The 19,786-nt window shown below is 41.7% G+C and overlaps 2 protein-coding genes across 3 annotated transcripts in view; both read left to right on the forward strand.

Moving 5' to 3' along the window:
• Positions 1–15,449, forward strand: part of SMARCAL1 (SNF2 related chromatin remodeling annealing helicase 1) — a 35,392-nt gene extending 19,943 nt beyond the window's left edge. For both annotated transcript variants that reach the window (XM_072342389.1, XM_072342388.1), the window contains 8 exons: positions 2,281–2,421; positions 7,853–8,071; positions 8,838–8,908; positions 10,110–10,212; positions 11,234–11,416; positions 12,198–12,298; positions 13,780–13,876; positions 14,327–15,449. In XM_072342389.1, coding sequence (XP_072198490.1) covers positions 2,281–2,421; positions 7,853–8,071; positions 8,838–8,908; positions 10,110–10,212; positions 11,234–11,416; positions 12,198–12,298; positions 13,780–13,876; positions 14,327–14,524 — 1,113 coding nt within the window. In that variant the 3' untranslated portion in view covers positions 14,525–15,449. The remainder of the gene's footprint in view (positions 1–2,280; positions 2,422–7,852; positions 8,072–8,837; positions 8,909–10,109; positions 10,213–11,233; positions 11,417–12,197; positions 12,299–13,779; positions 13,877–14,326) is intronic.
• Positions 15,450–17,702: 2,253 nt separating this feature from the next.
• Positions 17,703–19,449, forward strand: RPL37A (ribosomal protein L37a). Its single transcript, XM_072342390.1, has 4 exons — positions 17,703–17,827; positions 18,211–18,339; positions 18,434–18,516; positions 19,284–19,449. Exons 1-4 carry the CDS (start codon positions 17,825–17,827, stop codon positions 19,345–19,347), a joined length of 279 nt encoding a protein of 92 aa, XP_072198491.1. The 5' UTR covers positions 17,703–17,824; the 3' UTR covers positions 19,348–19,449.
• Positions 19,450–19,786: the final 337 nt, after the last annotated feature.

The following is a 19,786-nucleotide window of genomic DNA, read 5'->3' on the forward strand; positions in this document are numbered from 1 at the left end:
TTCTTATAGATCTTGGGAGAAAAAGGGTGAACTTTAACTTTTTGACACTACAGAATGTTCGCTGAGAGATGAGAGTAAAGGGTAATCAGCAGAGACTTCTCTGCAGGATTTGCAGGAGCAAATCTTTATGGGCATGTATTCAAAATGAGTTGCCACTAGTAAAAGATCTGTGAATCAAAGACATTTCTTTCACCCAGAGTTTAACTGAGTCTTCAACGCTTGAAACCCTGTCTGCCTAGGAATGTTTTTTCCCTCTCCCTTGGGCTCCTTCTATTACGGTTTCTAATACTGAAAGAGATTCTTGGATAATGAGTCAGACCACCTGTGTTCTGCACCACTTTCTGAAATTAACTTCTTCTAGTTCTTCACAGCTGTTGCTTAAGTAATATGGGTTGTTTTTCCAGTTCTCCTGATTTTTAAAATGGTTAATTGTTAGATGTATCACAAACCCTCAGCAAGTGCTTTTGTGTTCAAACATAAGATGCAAACACAGAAGCAACAGCTGGACATGTATAGAATTCACGTGACCTGTAACTTCTGAATTCCCGATTTTGATACTTGTTCTGGGATTAGAGAAGGAGCTGGGAGACCAACCAAGTGTTGTAACTACCAGGGAATTAGCATTCCAGCCTTGTCTTGTGTAGCTCCTGAGGAGCACCGTCCATGGAGGAAGACCTTGAGAGTGGTATAGTTCTCAACACAGTTGGTTTTATGTTGCGTTTGGTATGTTCCTGGTCTGTTGTGTGTACACATTGCTTGGAAATGTCCCAGCTGTGCTGTTCCTTCCCATTCATCTTGACCTTGATATGCTCTCTTCTGCAAGCATGTAATCGTGTGACCTCCATGTTGTCTTTTTTCCCATCACTGGCTGTCACCTTTCATTCTTTTTAGTGTAGGGACCTCTGTCTTGTGTGAACTTGTGCCTTTTTGCTATGTCAGAAGGTTGGACACTTCTTCTTACTTGGTGTGATAAATATCCTGCTTTTTTTTTTTAAGGTTTGTGAGAATTGTGCGATCCTATGGGTTGTCACGCTTCCTTCTGATCTGTTTAACAGAGGGGGAAGGCAAGTTTCACCTTGGTTACAACATGTATATAAATATCTGATAAAGTCCTGAAATTAATTTCCGGTAGCTGATCTGTGAACTCTTATTTTCTTTTTCCCCCACCACATTTGGTTGATGAGTGGATGAATCATCTCGAATAGATTTGGGTGACTGGTAGATCTCAGTGAAATGATAAAAGAATTTCATTTTCTTTTTCATTTAAATATGAATGAGCTGCTGGTACAGATGTCACTCAAGAATCTTTTTGTTATTTTAATGAACTTGCTTTAAACTATGCAGGAAATTACAAGGCAGTTGTAATTTAACTACTATATGTGAATTTACAGCAGTAGAAATCCATCGCTCTTGTCTAATAATAGAATTAGATAACACTGAATATAAGAGGGTAGAAATGCATTTTGGAGACTTTGATGTCTATGGTGTAATTATTTTTTTTTTCCTCACTTTTTGTGAGCACCTACTTCAGATTACAGTGTGGGTTCTTTTTGTTTGTCTGCCCCTCCCTCCTGTATCACATAAAAGCAGGATTTTGTGATGTTTTTTGTTGTGGTTTTTTTTTTTTAACAGTATTCCAAAGTGATTTCTTATTGATTACCTCATGTTTTAGCATCCAGCAAGCTGTACGTATACTCAGAATGGCTGCTAGGTGGACAGCTTTCTTTAGGCAGCATCATCTCTCTCTCCTTCCTAGCTGAATTAAAAAGAAAATGCCCTAAAAACGTGAAAAACTCTACTTTTCTAGGTCCCCTTTCTGCTTTTGGGAGTAAGGCAGTTTGTTCATGGCTTGCTGTGGCAGGTTTATTACAAGAGAATTTATTTTGGAGGTGAGATGTACCTGAGAGGAGTGTGTGTCATGCTCCTGTGACATCCTAATGCCAGATGAAACGTTGAGCCAGACATAAGGTATTAACGCATCCTGTGCGTAAATGCCAATTCAGAAAGAACTGTCATAAAAATTGATGTCCCCTTCCAGCATATACATGATGAATAAGAAATGATACGGTTTGTCCTGCTTCCTAGGAGTTTTAAGTGCTGGCCTTGTGAGCCTTCCAAAAGTGAAGGCCAAAAGTATCTTTGGAAAGTGAAGCATTTCTCTCTTTATAATGACAGGACAATTGCCCTGGGGCTTTCTTCTGGGGCCAAGGATGACCTCATTGCAGTTGTCATCTATGTTGTCACCTGTATGATAAGGGATGTCCTATTTTGCTTTTCTAGGCAGCGAGGAGAGTGATCTTACTTTCGGGAACCCCTGCCATGTCACGGCCTGCAGAACTCTACACACAGATTGCAGCTGTCCAGCCAGGTTTCTTTCCACAGTTCCACACCTTTGGGCTCCGCTACTGTGATGCAAAAAAGGTACTTCAGAGGGATGGTGAGGAAATGACAAAGTAGGACTCTCCAAAAAGCATTGTATTTTATTTTATTTTTAACCAGAGTGATTCTTTCTTGCCTTCCTGTCCCTTTCTGATATTACTTTTTGAGAAGGTCTTTCTCCGCAGTGGTATTTTGAAGGCTCTTAACCTTAGAAGCTGTAGGTACTGCAAATAAAAAATAGGCCTCAGGTAAAGAGGCAATAAAGCTTCTAGTCAAGTTCTGCCCTGAAAGAGCATGGAAATAAAAAGCTAAAAGCCAAAGTGGCCATAGCTTGTGGGAAAGAGACTATTCTGACAAGAACTTGCTAAGAGTTCTAAGTGGATGCAGTATGGTCATTTTAAGCAGCTGCAGGATTGAGCTAATTGATTAAAAAGCAATTTATTGTCTGGTTTAGTGACTGTTTGAACAATGTAAGGCTTCTTTTTAACATTTTACATTTTACATACATTACATACATTTTAACAATGCAGTGACTCCAGGTAAGATGAAGTTTAAAAAAGAAGAAAAAAAAAAAAGAAAAAGAAAAAGAAAAAGACTTGCAGTCCCTCTATTTTTTCTCTTCTCTGTTAATTCATTGAGTGGCTGTTTTCCCCAACCTACCCTGAAAACAAAGTAACTTCTCTTATCCCTGACATCTGCTCTCAGTGGTTTTAGCAGTCACCAAGTGCAACCACTGCAAGAATTTGGCTTTGTGGCCATTTAGTTCTTGCAGCTATGATGGTGGGACTCTGACTTGATCTTCATGTACTAGAAACTCAGCTGCCCTTTGCTTTGTGATCTCTCAGGCTGCTGTGTGTGTTAGAACACACCACTGCTATGAGCAGAGCTGCTGCTTCTGCTTGTTAAACAGCAAAGTTCTGGAATCTTTTGTGTTGGTTGCATAGATGCAAAGAGGAGAGCCAGATTTACAACTGAGTTCTGATTTGGAACAAGAGCCTTCTAATCTGGCTTGCTCTTGAGCTCCTCCAGGTCAAGCGTGTAGCAGTTGCAATGGCTTGGCAGTGTGAGAAAGGACATGTGTTGCATAAAATTGCTCTCTCTGCTTTATTCTCAAGTAAGTCATTCTTGTGCCTCATCTTGTCTAAGACTGGGCAAAAACTTAATCTCAACCAAGTGGTTAGAAATGCCAAATGACCATGTGTATGCTCAAAAATATTTACAGAAGAATAAAAATCATCAGTGCATGCTATAAAATAATTGTATCTATTTGGAGGGCACTGATGCTGTGCTTGCTGATTTTTGTTGTTTTTTTTTTCTCTTTGGTGTAGCTAATGTATGCTAAGTTTGCATCAGGAAGATGCAGTTTCATCAGAAGTTGACAAGCCCATTTTCCCTAGATTTGAATGCCCACTTCAGCTTTTGAGGCTAGTTTAGTACTATCCTGTGTTTGTCCAGATGTACGAGATAGATGTGCAGTTCATTGGATTTGGTAATGATAATACTGATATCATTAATTAAAGTAAGACCGTTTAATGTGCAGAATCACAGATACAGAGCATGAGTTCTAGAAGGTAACAACATTCATGTTAGCAAAGCACTGCTTTCTTGCCAGAGGACGGAAACTTCTTCATCCATCGTAGGAGTTGTATGGATGAAGAGCTCAGAGGGAGGGAGAGGGCAGCTATTCTGTTGAGTTTCATTATCTTTGCTGAGAGGTTCCTGTCTGAACAGTGTCCAGCGTGCTTTCTAGAGGGAGATGAAGAGATGCGGTTTAATCTTATTGGCTTTCTGCAGTAAAAAGGCAGGTTGGATTGCGGGTCTAAATAAGTCTGGAGTTTCATAAACCCTTTGAGAGTAAAGTTCTGCATGACTTGCTGTTACTTCAATTACAAGGTGTGTGGACCTCAGGTAAGATGTGTAATTGGATAAAAGAAATAAAATTGTTCTGTGCAATTCAGGTTGTAGCAGTGTATTCGGTGTAAATGAGTTTTCAGCCCTCGGTGAAACTTAGTGTGTGGGTCACAGTCTGTATCAGTTCCTCTTCAAAGCCTCTAGGGTTTGTAGTACAATTTCATTTCCGTTTGACCCATCTCTACTAGACAGTTGAACATTACTGGCCTTCTTGGTGCTCTCCTGGGATGTTTTTGCTACAGTCAGTGTCAATAAGTTATAGAGTGAACCTAGAAAGAATTTGCTTATTTAGAGCAGAAGTGGGACTGCTGGAAATGAAGGGATGTGGATAGTAGCCAAGTTGAAAATGGGTCTACCGCATATTGAGTTGCCTGAGATCCTCTCAGGTATGAGCAAACTTAAAGGGTGAATGTAGTGTATCCCTCATGTTTGTTTTTGAAGCTCTAACATGAGATCGTGTGATGCAGCTTCTCCAAAGAACAGTTGTAGTACCTTTGCAGTCATTATTCAAGTAGGTGGTTCTTTTTGTCCTAAAAGTGGCTGTGCTATAAGGGGGGGGATGGAATTGCACAGAACCAGAGAGGTTTTGCAGAGCTGTTGGAGATCTGTCAGAATGAAAGGTGCTGTGTAAAAATGTTTTGGTGTTAGTAATAAATCTGATTAAGGAAAAACTGACAAAGCTGTGTACCATTCAGTTTTAAACTAAAACCTGACAACTTTCCATTTGAAGAGAATAGATTACTTAACAGAAAATTGCACGTACCTGGCAGGTGTGATTAGAAAAGATATAAAAGTTTGTCATGTTGTAATTCAACCTCCCAGCATCAATACTCTTAAAAATGTAGCAAGTGAAATGTCACCTGTGTATTTACAAAGCAGCGCAGGTCTGTTTCCCAAAGTACGTGCTGCGAATTCATTTTTCCAACTCGGTGATGCTGGCAAATATTAAATAACTTTTATCTGAGCATGTGCTCTGAATTTGTGAGAGTTTGGCAGCTTCTGCTAATGGTGTGTTAAGTTTACTGACTCGTGTAAAACGCTCTAACACTTTGGTAAGAAAATCACAGATGCGTTTGTTCTGGAATGTTATGGATCAAAGTCAGGTGTGTATTTTGGCAAAATAAATATCCTTTTTTTCCCCTCTCTTTTTTCATAGTAGTATACAATAAAACATACTTTAATGATTCCAAGAATAATTATCTATCATTAAGTAGGTACAACACAAAACTAGTATGCTTTCTTGTTTGCAGGTTGTTCCAGCATCACAATCACTGTAAAAGAAAGACAGTAATCTGAAAACACCATTCTGCCTCTATATACTTCGTAACATGACAGTAGATATTGTATTGGCTCTGTCTCTGCCTTGTTCTTCCGGGCACGATGATATTAGTCTTCTGAAACGAACTGTGCTACGTGGATCTAAAATATATACATCACTTGTCTTTGATGGCAGCAAAAAGCTGAAGAAGGTGTACTGTGTGAATAGAATGTAGCAGCCTGTGTAGAGCATCCAGGCTGCGTGGAAGGTCTTGTTCAGCTGCTCACTCAGCATTGATCCCTGCTCATTAACTTCCAGAGCAGTGTGACCAAGCTGGATGCAGCACCAGGTCCTTCTTGGCTCTGCACATCTATTCCACTGAGTGAGAATTCTGAAGCAATGCAGAAGGAGGGTGCAGAGACTTGGGGCTGAGCGCTGTTAGCTGACCTGCAGCATGTCCAAAGCTAATGAACCTAGTTAGACTTGAGCCAGCTTTTCATGGTCTTGATGGACTTGCATTGCACCCCTGGTTTCAGGGAAGCGGAGCAGTAATACCTATGTTGGCTTAGATCCAAGTGGGTTTATCTGGTTCTGTATATATGGTTTGAATTATTTCTAGCTTTAATGAACCTATTACAGATAATCAGAAAGTAGCGTAATTAGATAGGAATACATTAAGTCAAATGAGTTTTAATGGTGGCTACAGGTGCCAGAATCTGTAGTTAGTTAATGGTTCTCATCACCGCAATATGGCAATAGAATTGCAGATCGCCCTGTTATGTCCCAACCTGAAATAAGGATACTTGTTTTAATATATGAAAGAGGTCGTAATTGCCTGTGACCTGTTTGCTTCCTCCCCTTTCTGTCTCATAACCTGTTCTTGTCCCTATTCTATCAAAGCACCATCCGCTAATAGAGTAAGTGATGTGGTTAACCTCTTGTCTAATATTGCTACTTTTGTCTCCTCCATTCTGCAGGAAGATAGAGGGTGCAGTGAATGCTGCAGAGGTTTTTCCTGTTTCATTTCAAATACCACTTTGCAGCAGATTTCTCTTGGGGAAGGCAAATAAAGGGAATATAGATTTTTTTTTTTCAAGTTGAATCTGTTTTAGCAGTTAATGTGATACAGTGAGAGTAGAGCAGCAGATTCAGGGGGTTGGTGCTGAGGTATCTCACATCTCTTTTACAGGCAGTTCAGGATATATACATGCATAAGGGTTGCTTTGGATTGTTGGAGGATCAGAGCTTGTATTTGTGGTGGATTTTGGAGATACTGTCAGCAAGACTTGAAATTGGAACTGAGGAAGATCACCAGCATTTGGTTTTCAGATTACTGTAGCTTTATTTCATATACGTCTTTGAATCTTCAGCATTAAAAACAAACAACAAAACTCTTCATCTTTTACATCATTGTAAAAACCTTATTGGTCTCCTCTCTGAGTACAAGTTGAAGCATCTTTAATACTTCATTTGTAAAGTGTAATGGTTGGCATCTTAACTTCCCCAGGGAACAAATGAGTGGCTGTGGGGTTACTGGTAGTAGAAATTATGAGCTGAGATGAATTGAACAGATAGATGATGTCTGTGTGTAGGGTGCTGGAGGATAGGGCAGGTTCAGAGACCAGCGCTTAAAAGTGGATTAAATGAAGGATTTATTTAGAGGATCTTTGAAGTGATAAAGCTTTGAAAAGACGATACTTTGAATGATGTATTTCTACCAAAATTTATTTGTGGTTTGCTCAAGTCTGAGCTGAAAACAATAATGGCAGAGCCAAGAGACAAGTCATGGTGGAAAACAGGCAGTTTTTACTTAGTATTTACTAGGTATGTCAGACAAATTTAACATCTCTATGAAGGCATTTTGCTAAGGATGCTTGTGATCATGCTACTAAAGGTGTTTTTCTTTGTACCTCCTTAGTGCTGAAGTAAATTCATGTACACAGAACTGCACTGAGTTGTGTAGATCTTCCCAAAGCCACAAGAGCAGAAACACCCAGCAGAGTAAGGGTGGATACCAAGGCACAATGCTATAAGAGGGATCCGTATCTTTTTCCATAATCCACTTTCCTGTACCTTCCTGAATACTTGTAGATAGGAGAAAGGGAAGCTGATGAGTAACCTTCTCTTGGATTAGTTTGTATCCTGTCTTAACACCATATTTGCCACATCTCTTTTCCTAGTAATCATTAAGTTCTTAGCTTCAGGGAAACTGGGTAAAGCTTATTCCACTGCTGGATCACCTGCAGAACAGAAGCATCAGCCTTTTGTAAGTGTGACACTGATAACTGCTTTGATCTTTCCCAGATGCCATGGGGTTGGGACTACTCTGGATCATCCAACTTAGCTGAACTGAAAATTTTGCTGGAAGAGTCCATCATGATCCGACGTCTGAAATCAGATGTGCTATCCCAGCTTCCAGCAAAGCAACGCAAAATGGTTGTGGTGGCTCCTGAAGGCATTAATGCAAAGACCAAAGCAATGTTGGCAGCTGAAGCAAAGAAAATGGCCAGGGGATATGAAAGTGTAAGTCAGAAGTGATTTTTGTGACGAGCCATTGGTATTTCAGGTGCCTTTATTTTTCAGATTAGAACTCTTCTTTGGTTAAACTGAATTAAAAATCAGTGAAAAATCTGTCCTGTGTTCCAGTGGAAGTTAGAGCTGCACCCCATGTGAAGGCACAGCGAAAGGCCACTGAGAACAGATTTTTTTCCTTTGAAGTGGTATACTTTATCCCTTCTGCATCAAATGCTATTTCTCTTTCTTCTTCTTAGTTCTTTCTAATTATCGTTTGTGCCTCTTTTGCCTCTGTCTGCTCTTCCATCTTGCCTTGTAATCCATTCAGACTATAAACACAGCTTTGCTGAAGATGAGTTGTAAAACATAAAAGTAGCCAAAACAGTGAAGACTGTGTTTTTGCATATTTTTTTTTCTTTTTTGGCTAGCAAATAAGTTTCTAACACAGTTTTGTAATAACCTGGGAGTTGTTCTTTGTCATTTTAGTCGGGAAGTGCTTTATCAGCTAAAACTGCATTTGTGATATGCTTGTCATGCAACTTGTAGGAGTTGAGTAGGAGGTAGGTAGGGAGGTGTCAGAAGTATGGGTTTGGCTAGGTGCCGTGCCCAATGGTGAGCAGACTTCCCCATCCAATCTCCTTTTGTTTTGTATTTTTAGGTTTGCTTTTTTTCTAGCAAGTGTGTATGAACTACAGCAGCCAACCTAGATCTGTAAGCAAGAAGGGGGACAGAAGGCATTCCTGGGTCTCACATTTGTTTTTCTTTCTCTCTGCAGAAACAACAGGAGAAGGAAGCTCTTCTCCTCTTCTACAACAGAACAGCAGAAGCTAAAATCCACTCAGTCGTGTAAGCTGCATGTCACTGCTTCATTCTTGCCTAGTAAAATGTGTTTTTCTGCTGAGAACAGGAAAATGGTGCCTTAGAGATAACAGTGTAGGGACATGAAGAATAGCCTCAAGACAGCTTAAAAAAATTGATTTTAATTACAATGCACTAAAGGTTTTCTTCTCTTGGCTTTCCTGGGATTAACAAGTTTTCTGATTTCATTCCAGATATGGATCTAAACTGTGTCATTTGAACCACTGAAAGTTATTTGATGTTTGGGACTTGGATCAGGCTCCCTGCTCCAGACCCTATTTTATTTTAAGGGGAGGTTGAGCAATGAAACTAAAAGTATCAACAGAATTGGAGAAGTCAAATATCGCTGTAGTACTGCAGCAGGAGCCCTGAGTCAGAAAGCTTATGAGATGGACTGAGCTTTAGTTGTACCATTCTCCAAGGGTGTTGAAGCCACTACTGAAGTTCTTGTCTCTTTCACAGAGCTAATGTTGAACCTCAGTAGCAAGTGCTTTCTCTCACAGATGTGCTTCTAAATGCCCTGTGCCTTGTAAAGACTTTTCATCCTTAGTCTTTCTGCTGGGACTGTGCTATAGTTCATTTAGGCTTTTTAATAAGTGTACTGATAACATGAAAACAGTTTACTTTTCCACAGCCCTTTGAATGTAAAGACCAGCTGAAGTGCACTCTGTAATTCCACAGTCCCAGACATTGCTGCAAAATCTGCCTATTTGGCACAGAACTGCACTTCAGAGCCCCAGCTCTTGTTTCTGTAGAGGGTTTTCTGCTTTTTGTGTTAGTGAACAGTTAGTAATTTCTTCCTTATATATATTCAGTTGCAAATATGAACCAAATAAACTATGTTCTGCTGTTTATCTGACTCTGCAAACACTGAGAGATATAACAGTTTGCCCACTTCCTTTTCTGGTGTTTAATAGCATTTAAATTATTACTCTGTAAGGTGCTAATACAGTTCCATCTAGCATAGATGTGGGCAGCTGTCCAGCTGATGTGAAGGAAATGAGTGGATTTTTTTTTTCTTCAGTCTGTAGGAGACTTGTCTTGTTGTTTGCATTTTGCAGCAACAATTTATGCTGAGTTTCTAGTTAATGTTAGGTAAAAAGTTGATTTGATATCTGTTTTGAGCAAAGCCTGTATTCTCTCAGCAGATAATTCAGAACTTGTGTTTTTTTTTCTTGATTTAATATAGAGAATACATCTTGGAGTTACTAGAAAGTGGGAAAGATAAATTCCTGGTGTTTGCTCATCACAAAATAGTGCTGGATGCAATAGTTGAAGAGCTGGAGAAGAAGGTAAGTAATGCCTGAATTTTCCCAACTTTATCACTATTACAGCTTCAAAGCTCTTAAAGAGCTCCCCAGGGTTAGGGCTAGTCAGCTATCTTATGAAAGACATGGACAGAGATCATTTGTACTTGCTGTGCGTCTGAGCATGCCCTTCTCCAAGGCAACTGAGCAGAGCATCATGAGATGCACGCTGAATTAGCTGAATGGCTTTTGTTGTTTTTTGCTGACCTCCATCATCTGCCCCAGTGCTAGGAAATTTTTGGAGTAGTTAATCCATGTGTCCATCTCTGCTTTTTCCTCCAAGCTTTCCTCAGAGAGGGAAAAGGTTACAGCCCAATCCCAGCTATGGCTGCCTTCCTTTGTACTGTAGTATTCTTATGGTATTAGAACCCCTGTAAGTGGACGATAATTTCTCTAACTTCAAAAATGTTGGTGCTAATTATTCATGAAAGATTTCTGTGGGCTTTCCTAAAGAGTTCTTGGTCATGTTGGGGCAGTGTGAATGATGATATTCCTGGCTTTAAAATCCAATGGCAGCAGTGACTTTGCCTTTGTGACAGCATTCTCCAGCAGAGCAAGAGGCTGGACTCTAAAGTCATAGCCCGCTATCATCCAAGTATAAACTTGGATGCCTCTCCTGGTGCTACCAGGATCTCATCTCCTCCTTTTGTAAACAGAGGAAGACTTAAGGAGGTTGTAGCTGTTGTAGGATATGCACACATATAGCATTCATCTTTTTGTTGAGCCATTTTCCTTTCTGCTATACTTGCCAGTTGGGCGATGTTCTTCCTATTGCTCAGGGCTGATGGAGCAATGGACACAGAAGCAAGCCAGGCACTGTTAGCAGAGGAGTATGTTATATGTTGAGCTGATGTATCTTACAATTTGTGAAAACTTCTAAAAAGACAATAGTTGCGATTTTTACTTTCCTGTTTCTGACATGGGGAAGGGAAATAGAATCCACTGAAATTTGGAAGTAGAATGCAGGAAAGGCTGCTAAGTAGGATCTTTCTCTGCCTTTTCTCAGCATTTTGACTACATCCGCATCGATGGCTCTACACCGTCAGCTGAACGGCAGTCTTTGTGCCAGAAGTTCCAGTTCTCAGAGAAACAGGCTGTGGCTGTCCTGTCCCTCACTGCTGCAAACATGGGCCTGACACTGTCTGCTGCAGACCTGGTGGTGTTTGCAGAGCTCTTCTGGAATCCAGGGGTATAAATCCTGAGTGGGATGGGTGCTGGATGCTGCCTGGAGAGCAGAAATGTTGGCTCTTGGGAGATGTGAGGGCAGGGAACTTTCTATAAGGCTTTTCTGTTATTTCTCTTGTGGCTATTTGTTCAAGCATGATGGGCTTTGAACCATTGTGGCTGGTTACACTGTTTGCTGGCTGGAGAACATAGCATGAAAGGGAAACAGGCTGCTGTTTCTTGACGACTCTCCACAGCTCCTGCAGCTCAGCCAAGATCTGAATGAGTCCATCATCAATGCTGACTCCCCACTTCAGAAGTGCAGGGAGTGCAGGTTTTCCTGCCTTGTTTATCCAGTTCCATTAATCTCAGCCACATTTGTACAGCTTTCCATCTGGCAGCAAACATCTAGGAACAAGGGCTCTGTATTTCAAGCATCATCTCAGTATGTTAGCAGTGTATTTGATAGAGAGTGAATGTGGGCTGTGGACAACACAAGTTGCATCCCATACCATATGCAGTTCAAGCATTTACCTCTGTTATTGTATACTCAGTCTTCTGGGAGTCCCTCAACCCCAGATTACTGAATTTCAGTAGGAGGAGAGGATTTAGGGCATCTTTTGAAAAGTGCTTGTTGTCTTTTAGTCAACCTGATGCAGTAGGTGACTTTTTGTCTGTGTTGAAGGATGCAGATGTTAATGGGATACAGACAAGAAGTAGTCACAGAACACAGGTTCTCTGGTGTTTGTTATTCCTTAGATGTTGGAGCTTTCAACTGATTTTCTTTGTAATGTTTTTACATAAAGGTTTTGATCCAAGCAGAAGATCGGGCACATCGAATTGGACAGACCAGCTCTGTTAATGTTCACTACCTGGTGGCTAGAGGCACAGCAGACGACTTCTTATGGTAGGAAGCGGAGAGAGTCTCTTTGGTTGCCCTGCTGCCTAATTTCAGTGTGTCACATGTGACACAGAAGTTGCTTAATATCATTGATGGTCTCCACGGTCTGCAAGGGAGAAGCAGCAATTGCTAGCCAGGGCCACAGTGAGATGGTGACAGTCAGCATAGTGTCACAGTGGTTACAACTAAGTGGGTGATAAGCAGGAGGAATAAAAGTAGTTATCTGGTAAAGAAAGGGGCTTCTGAGGAAAAAATGGGAGGGGTGATGCATCTAAAACCTTCACAGCTTCCAAGACAAGAAAGTTTCTCATATAATGCAGAGGGTTCTGATACAGGGGCACTGTAAAGTGTTGAGTACATTCCAGTGAATCCACCAGGTGCTGGAGATGGATGTGAGTCAGTTGTGAGTATTGTGGATCAAGTCTGAGGAGCAGACTTGGACAGGGGGATGTAGAGGATGACTGCACTGTTGCTTTCATCTTGCTCTGTGGTAAACCCTTTGATAGAGATTAAAGAAATGCTACTGATCCAGCTCTAGGTAAATGGGTCTTAGCTGTCACTGCAGCCCTTGGGGTGAGGGAATCTGATATCCTGGGGGACTGGAGAATGTGGGGAATCCTTTCTGCTGCAAGGGAACTGACCTGCAAACAACCAAAATAAACTATCCACCAGCTGGTTCGTTTTAAGTCCAAAATTACTTATTTATTACCTCATTTAAAGGAACGAGTGGGATAAATGAACTTGTCCAGTTTCTAGAATATCATGATGGAAAATAATTATAACCCTACAATGCAGGGATCTGGAAACTGATGTATCGCCCACATTTCACAGAAATATAATGACAGTAATTCTGCCTGTATTGTGAAATGCTGTCTGTGTAGTTATTAATTCTTAGCTGGAAGGAACTGTGGCTCTTCAAAGACAGATATTGGCATAGTTTTTAAAGGCAAGAAAAGGAACAAAAAGACAAGGATATTTGGTGTTCACTGTGGAAATGCTGCTGGGACTTTACTACACATTTTGTGTACCCCAGAAATGCTTATGTGGCTGTTGACAGGCATTACTACTGCTTGCTTTGGAGACTCAACACATAAGCTATTAGGGTTCCCTTTAACTGCATCTTCTTATTCTGACTTCATACCATCAGTATCACCACAGCCAACTACTTTCCCTCCTGAATATGCAACTCCTCCAAGTATTTATAGCCTGAAATCACATCCTCTTATATGTTACTTATTTAAATTGGACTGATACTTTCATGGATTAACTGATAGCACAAAGCAGTTTACAACCATCATAAGCAAGAGAGCAGAGATTAAGAAGCTAACAAGCTTTGGTAGAAAAGCCATCTTGACACTCCTGCTATATCTTTTCTTTCTTTCTTTTTTATATCTACACATAGTAAGTGACCAGGCATCTTTCTCATTGGACTATGGAGTCTTGCATGTTAATTTCTTCCTTCAGTAATAACTGTTTATCCCTTCTAGGCCAATGATTCAAGAGAAAATAAAAGTGCTGGGAGAAGCGGGGCTTTCAGAAACCAATTTCTCCAATACAGCTGAATCTACTGATTACTATCCTAAGGTAACTGACCTGAAAGAATGTCGGTGGTCCCCAGGAGAGGCTGAATGGGTTTTGGCTTGTGTACATCTAGATTGGCATGTAATTGGTAGGCTGACCTTACACCTGCTCTGCCTTCAGTATCACAGATCAGAATGTCAAATGCCTATTGAATCCATGCCATTTACTCTCCACTGAGTTCACAACCCTTCTTTTCTTCTCATTAAAGGCATTATGGTATTTTGAATATTTACCTTTTATTGACAGAAAGTAATGGAATATGACCTTGTGTAGAGTTCAGATTCAGACAGATCTTGAATCACCCAAGTAAAGCTGATCCCCTCTTCGCTTAGATTCTGTATTGGGTAGTAAAGTTGGGAAGAAGCTAGAAACATGAGATGATACTTCAGTTGTTTCTCACTTTGATTTTATATGACAATGTATATACAGCTTCTGTCTGTTCTAATTTCTCAGCCGGATCCAAAGCAGAAGACCATTTATGAACTTTTCCAGAGGACCTTCTCTGACAGCAAAGATGACACTGATGTTGCACTTTTGGAAGCAGCTGATGCCTGCTGTGAGTTTGACTCTGACAGTGCCTTTAGAGACACAGAAGAGAGGTGTTCAGTGAGTTCCCCCAAAAAGCGGCGGACTAAGTTTATTCAGGAGTAAAACAGTGAAAGTGGCTAACATATTTTTAACTAAAAAAAAAAAAAAAAAATCACGGGTTTTTTTTTTTTTGAGTTTTCAGAAATAAAATACTTCAGATTTTCTGTATCTGGTAGTAGTGCATTTCATCTCAAAGGATGACAGCATAACAAATAAGCATTGCACACTTGGCAGCCTGCTGGTGTTGCAGTCTTGCCTTTGCTGATGACTGAGTGGACATGGGAAGGTAGCATGCTGCTTTGTTTTGGCAGCTCAGCTTCCATGGTTGTTTTATTTATAAAGCAGATATAGTGCGCACAGAATACTGTTGTCTGTCCACACAGAAGAGCTCTTCTGAGAATTAGTGTGTCAGCAACGGAGTGCTTTCAAAAGTCATCTCCAAAAAGCTTAGCGTGTATTACGAGGAGCTGGTTGACACAGGCAGAACTGAAGTCCTTCTGTGAGTCATGCACAAACTAGCTCTCCTATTCAGTTGGGCAGTGAGCAGAAAAGAAACAGAGATACAGACAGTTCTTGATATTTTCTGGAGGTGAGCAAGAGGAAGGAGAGCCCCAGAAATCTTAGCAATACCTTGAAACAAAGCACTGTTACAGCCTACCAGCAAGCGTGTGTTGTCTGTTAGGCACATATTTGCCTCAGCATGGTTGTCTCTGGCCTTGTCCTCTAAATCTTAAGGACCTGCTCCACAGCACTTGCTGTCTCAGGGAGTCATCATCTCTGGGAGTCAGTAAGCACTGTGCTTACTGACAGAGATTAAGCTTGGCTACTCGGGGGAAGGAATGTGTGTACATTTGTGTTTTCTTTTAGGCTCAGGACTTATTTCCACAGATGAGTGAGGTGAGGAGTTAATGAGGAAACTGTTCAGTTTTTGTAGGAAGCTGATTCTGGACTGAGCAACTTAAATAAAAAGTTGTTTTAACTCATGGTTCCCAAGCTTTAAGTGGTTTTTTCTGTGTTAGAATTTCATCTTAGATTTGAACCTTAAACTTGAGAAACATGATGCAGTGAGAATATTAGTGAGGTTGGTTTGTTTGTTGATTTAAAATATGTATTCATATTTACAGTGGACAGAGGTGATCTAGTGATGCTTCTTTTCGGGCTTTCTAAAACACGAGCTTTCAGGAGGGAATCACCTGTATTATTTTGCCTGGAGGTGCATCAGCAGCTACTTCCATAAGGTATTCAGGCTGGTTAAGACTTGTTACTTACTTCCTTGCGCCTCTGTACAGTTTACAATGAGAACGTCATGAGCAGCACTGTTGTTTGACACAGTGAATAAACTGCATGTTTTCAGTTTGTAGTAGTCTCCATCCTACTGCTAGAGCTCTGAGCTGCTGAGACCTGGAATCTTAGCATCAGTGCCATCTAAGCAAACCTACTCTTTGTTCCTTTCAGGGGTTTGTGACACAATCGTTATTCCTTGTGAATGATCTGAGTCCACTACACTGCGGTGCTGGCTCAGCAAAAATTCTAGAGGCCATTTTTGCTGTGAATTTGATGTAAAGGCAAATGACTCTATTGATTATAACCGGTCTTTTCAGGCATCTCTGCGTAGCTGTCTGTTCATGGTGATTTTTATTTCCAGTGCAGTGTAATGTAATTCCAAATTCATACCTTTCTCCCTTCTGGTCTTAGTGTACTGGAAGACACTTGGAAGGGGATCAGCATTATGCAGATGTTCACCGAGGTGTATATGAGAAGATAAAATTCCAGAGGTACCAGCTAACAACAGTTTATAGCCATTATTTTTGGTGAAGGATAGGGAAAGGGCAAAATGAAGGCTTACACTCCTGGAGGGCAGGAGCTAATGTGCTATGCAAGGAAGAACACAGCTCTGTGCAGCTACCAGGCAGTGGCAAAAAGCCCTTTCTTCCATGGTAGACCCAAAAGAGGAAAAGGAGGTTTGTGCTACAGGATCAGACTGATAATATCTGGGATATTTTTTTCCTGTTTCAGAGGGTTTGATCGTTCCATTTTCATCAAGTGTCATCATGGAAATGCCCTGCAGGCTGTGTTTGCAGTTGTGCTGGGTAGAGATTTGCTTTTCATTCATAACTAGGAATGGTGCTCTGATGTGTGTGCAAGTAAAGAAACGTAGGACTGAAGATTGAGTAACTGGCCAACTGTGGGAAATGCTTTGTCTCTAGGTTTGAGAGGAAATGTTAAACATCATTTCTCTTGCTCTGACAACTGGCCAGGAGACAAATACACACTTTAAAATGCTTTTAAATGGCTTTCTTCTTGAACATGGGAGTATTTAATCTGTTTCTAGGACACAATCTTTCCTCTTGAAGAGAAGGTTGTTCTGAGTACAGGGTGCGAAATGTTGCCATCTACCTACTGAGAAACAAATGGGAGGCATTATTTGTGTAACCATATTGTCATCTCCTATAGAAGTAATTCTCTTCTTTGTAAAGGTAGAACTACTTCAAAAGAGTATTTTTTTTTCTGAAATCTGCTGGAAGTGCCCTTGGAGAATTCTGCTGCTCATAAACTCAATTTATCTAACCCATATATTGAATAGCCCCAGCTCTGTTAAAGCAATGCCAGGTGTACTCTTTCTTTGTTAGGACCCATAAAGTCTCAGCTGGATTGCTGCAGGATTACAAAGGCTCTTCGAGTACACTTGAGATTTGGTTTATCCATACTAGATGAAAAAGGGGAGAAGAATCTTGAAGTGCTTTCAGTCATTACATCAAGGGGTCAGAAGGACTGTGCGTGCCTTAGCCCAGTTACACCATTAGACTGTCATTAATAGGATGAGGTGGTTGGGATGCTGCCAGCAGTCTTAGATGGGCTCTTCAAGGTTTGCTGCTGAGAATCTGTACAAGATAGTGTGCAGGTTGCCAGTGAGACCTACAGGTGGGCTCAGGGAGATGCGGTGCTTTGGGGGCTCTTATGTCTGCTATCTATGTCTGCTATCTGCCCGTCAAAGACACTATAGCTTGTTTGTTTGCATTATCTCCATCTCAGTGAATGGAACTTCTGTTAAAGAAAATGGAACGTGGCAAGTTCTGTGGTACCTGTGGTTTCCTCGGGGCCTACACCCTTCACCTTTTCGGTAGGATGTCTGTTAGGATACTTTCCTCTTGTTTTGTTTTCTCTATGTTTTGGGAGCTCTAAGCTCAGCTTCCCCGCAGAGGCGGAGGAGAGCGCCGCCGATCATAGAGCTCCGCACCTCCACAGGCAGACAAGCTCGCAGAGCGTCACATCCGGTTCCCTCTTAACAGCTTCCGGCGCGACAGCTCATACTGCGTCTGCGCACTGCGACTTCCTCTCTCTGTAGCGGCGCCGGGAAGGAAGATGGTGAGCGTAGGCTCCGCGCCGCGGCCGATCCGCCTCCATCCGCCCCACAGGCGCTAAGCTGGGGCTGCGGGGCACGGCGAGGGGGCGGCGGAGCGGGGAGGGAATGGGAGAGCCTACGTGCTATGCGGGAGGCCTGGGCGGAGGCCTTGTGTGGGAATCTTCGGTTGGGCCCCATCTCTACGTCGCTTGTGAGGAGGAGGAGAGAGCGAGTCCGGTTCGGAGCGGGGCGGCCCCGGGGGTGGAGACGGCGCTGCTCGGGGTTGGCTGTGGCAGATCGTGCCCTGTGTAGTTAGTGTAGAACAGCGTGTTGTGAGTGCTGAGAGCCCTTGTCAGGAGCTGCTGAGCTGGGTCCGATGGCAGCCGGCTGTTTTGCCTCCTAACAGGCCAAGCGCACCAAGAAGGTGGGGATTGTGGGTAAATATGGAACCCGTTACGGTGCGTCCCTGAGGAAGATGGTGAAGAAGATTGAAATCAGCCAACACGCCAAGTATACCTGCTCCTTCTGCGGCAAGGTGAGGCCTCTTGTGCCCTACAGCCACCCTTCAATATGGGATGAGAGCAGCACGTTCCTGTTGTTACTCATTCTTTTTTTCACTTCTATTACAGACCAAAATGAAGAGGAAGGCTGTTGGTATCTGGCACTGCGGGTCCTGCATGAAGACAGTTGCTGGTGGTGCCTGGACTTACAAGTAAGGCCATGAAATTCCTGTCAGTGTTAATTTCCGTACAGTTGAAACGTAATTAAACTTTTAAAATATGACTTAATTGTGATCTGTTAACCGCTGAGTGGGTCCGTCTCAAGATGAATGGTGTATTCTGGGGGTCTTTCAATTCTGTTATTAACATTCGATTGGAGTATGAAGTGCTTGTTGCTGCATTTCATCCATTACGTTACTCCTCTTGGTTTTGGTGGGTCTCTATAACTTTGTTATCTCTTAGATAAGATTTATTCAAGTGGTTATTTTACATATATATATATATTCCAGTAACCTTTCCTGTGGCTCTTTAGTAGCATTTCGTACTGGAGATGCAAACTGTAGCTCACCTGCACAAGGATCTGGTTTTTAGCAGTGTTGGAAGGAAAGGAGCAGAGCTGATAGCTGGCCCATCCAGCCTTTGTCAGAGTGGAATCAGCTGCATGGTTGACATAGCTTGTAAGACATGATGCCTCTCACCTGGGGAGTGTTTTTACTTCCTTGATGCTGTTGACCGTAGAGAAATCTTAGTTGTGGAAAGGCACTCTGATGTCCTGCTTGGAAGTTTAAGCAGCACCTTTATGTTTACTGCAGTCGTCTTTTCCATTGAGAGAAGCAGATGTCATAGTTATAAAGCATATCAGAGGTTTAGCCTCCTGTTGCAGATGCCATCAAGTGGGAGCTATTCAAAACCATGAGTGCTTTTTGGTGTGAGTCGTTCTGCTGCTGCAGCGTGCAAATGATTCTGCTTCTTCTTCCAGTACCACCTCTGCAGTGACGGTCAAATCTGCCATCAGAAGACTGAAAGAATTGAAAGATCAGTAGATGCTGCAGCCTGTTCTCCCTTTGAAACACGTTGGTTTTTTTTCCCTTTTCCTCCACTGTTAAGATCTGTACCTTCAACAATAAAAGGTGATATGGAGTGGAGTCGGATTAAACTTGCCTTTCTTGTACTGTATTTATAGATATAACCTTGGAGACATTAGCATTTCTGTCCAGTAGTTGAATAGCTCTTATTTCTAGTTAAGCCGTTAGAAAGCATTTTTTCTCTTCCACTTGATTACATCCTCCGGTTGCTTGACTGCACTGAGGTAAGTGTGATGAGAGCTTAAATAGCTTAAGAAGCCCAGCACAACTTGATGTGTCCTTTATTCCCGTGCCTTGAAGAATACCAGAGAGCAAGTATACTAATGGGGAAATGGGCAGATGTGAGGGGACACTCTGCCTGTTCCTGGTTCATGTGCTGCAAGATTGAGACTGGTTT

The sequence above is a fragment of the Excalfactoria chinensis genome, chromosome 7 (genome assembly GCF_039878825.1).
Source record: "Excalfactoria chinensis isolate bCotChi1 chromosome 7, bCotChi1.hap2, whole genome shotgun sequence".
Taxonomy (NCBI): domain Eukaryota; kingdom Metazoa; phylum Chordata; class Aves; order Galliformes; family Phasianidae; genus Excalfactoria; species Excalfactoria chinensis.

What these genes read in the sequence shown, in the direction of transcription:
- RPL37A (XM_072342390.1), top strand. An exon ending in CCTGCTCCTTCTGCGGCAAG is followed by an intron (nt 18,340 to 18,433) that starts GTGAGGCCTCTT and finishes CTTCTATTACAG; the next exon opens with ACCAAAATGAAGAGGAAGGC. An exon ending in GGTGGTGCCTGGACTTACAA is followed by an intron (nt 18,517 to 19,283) that starts GTAAGGCCATGA and finishes TTCTTCTTCCAG; the next exon opens with TACCACCTCTGCAGTGACGG.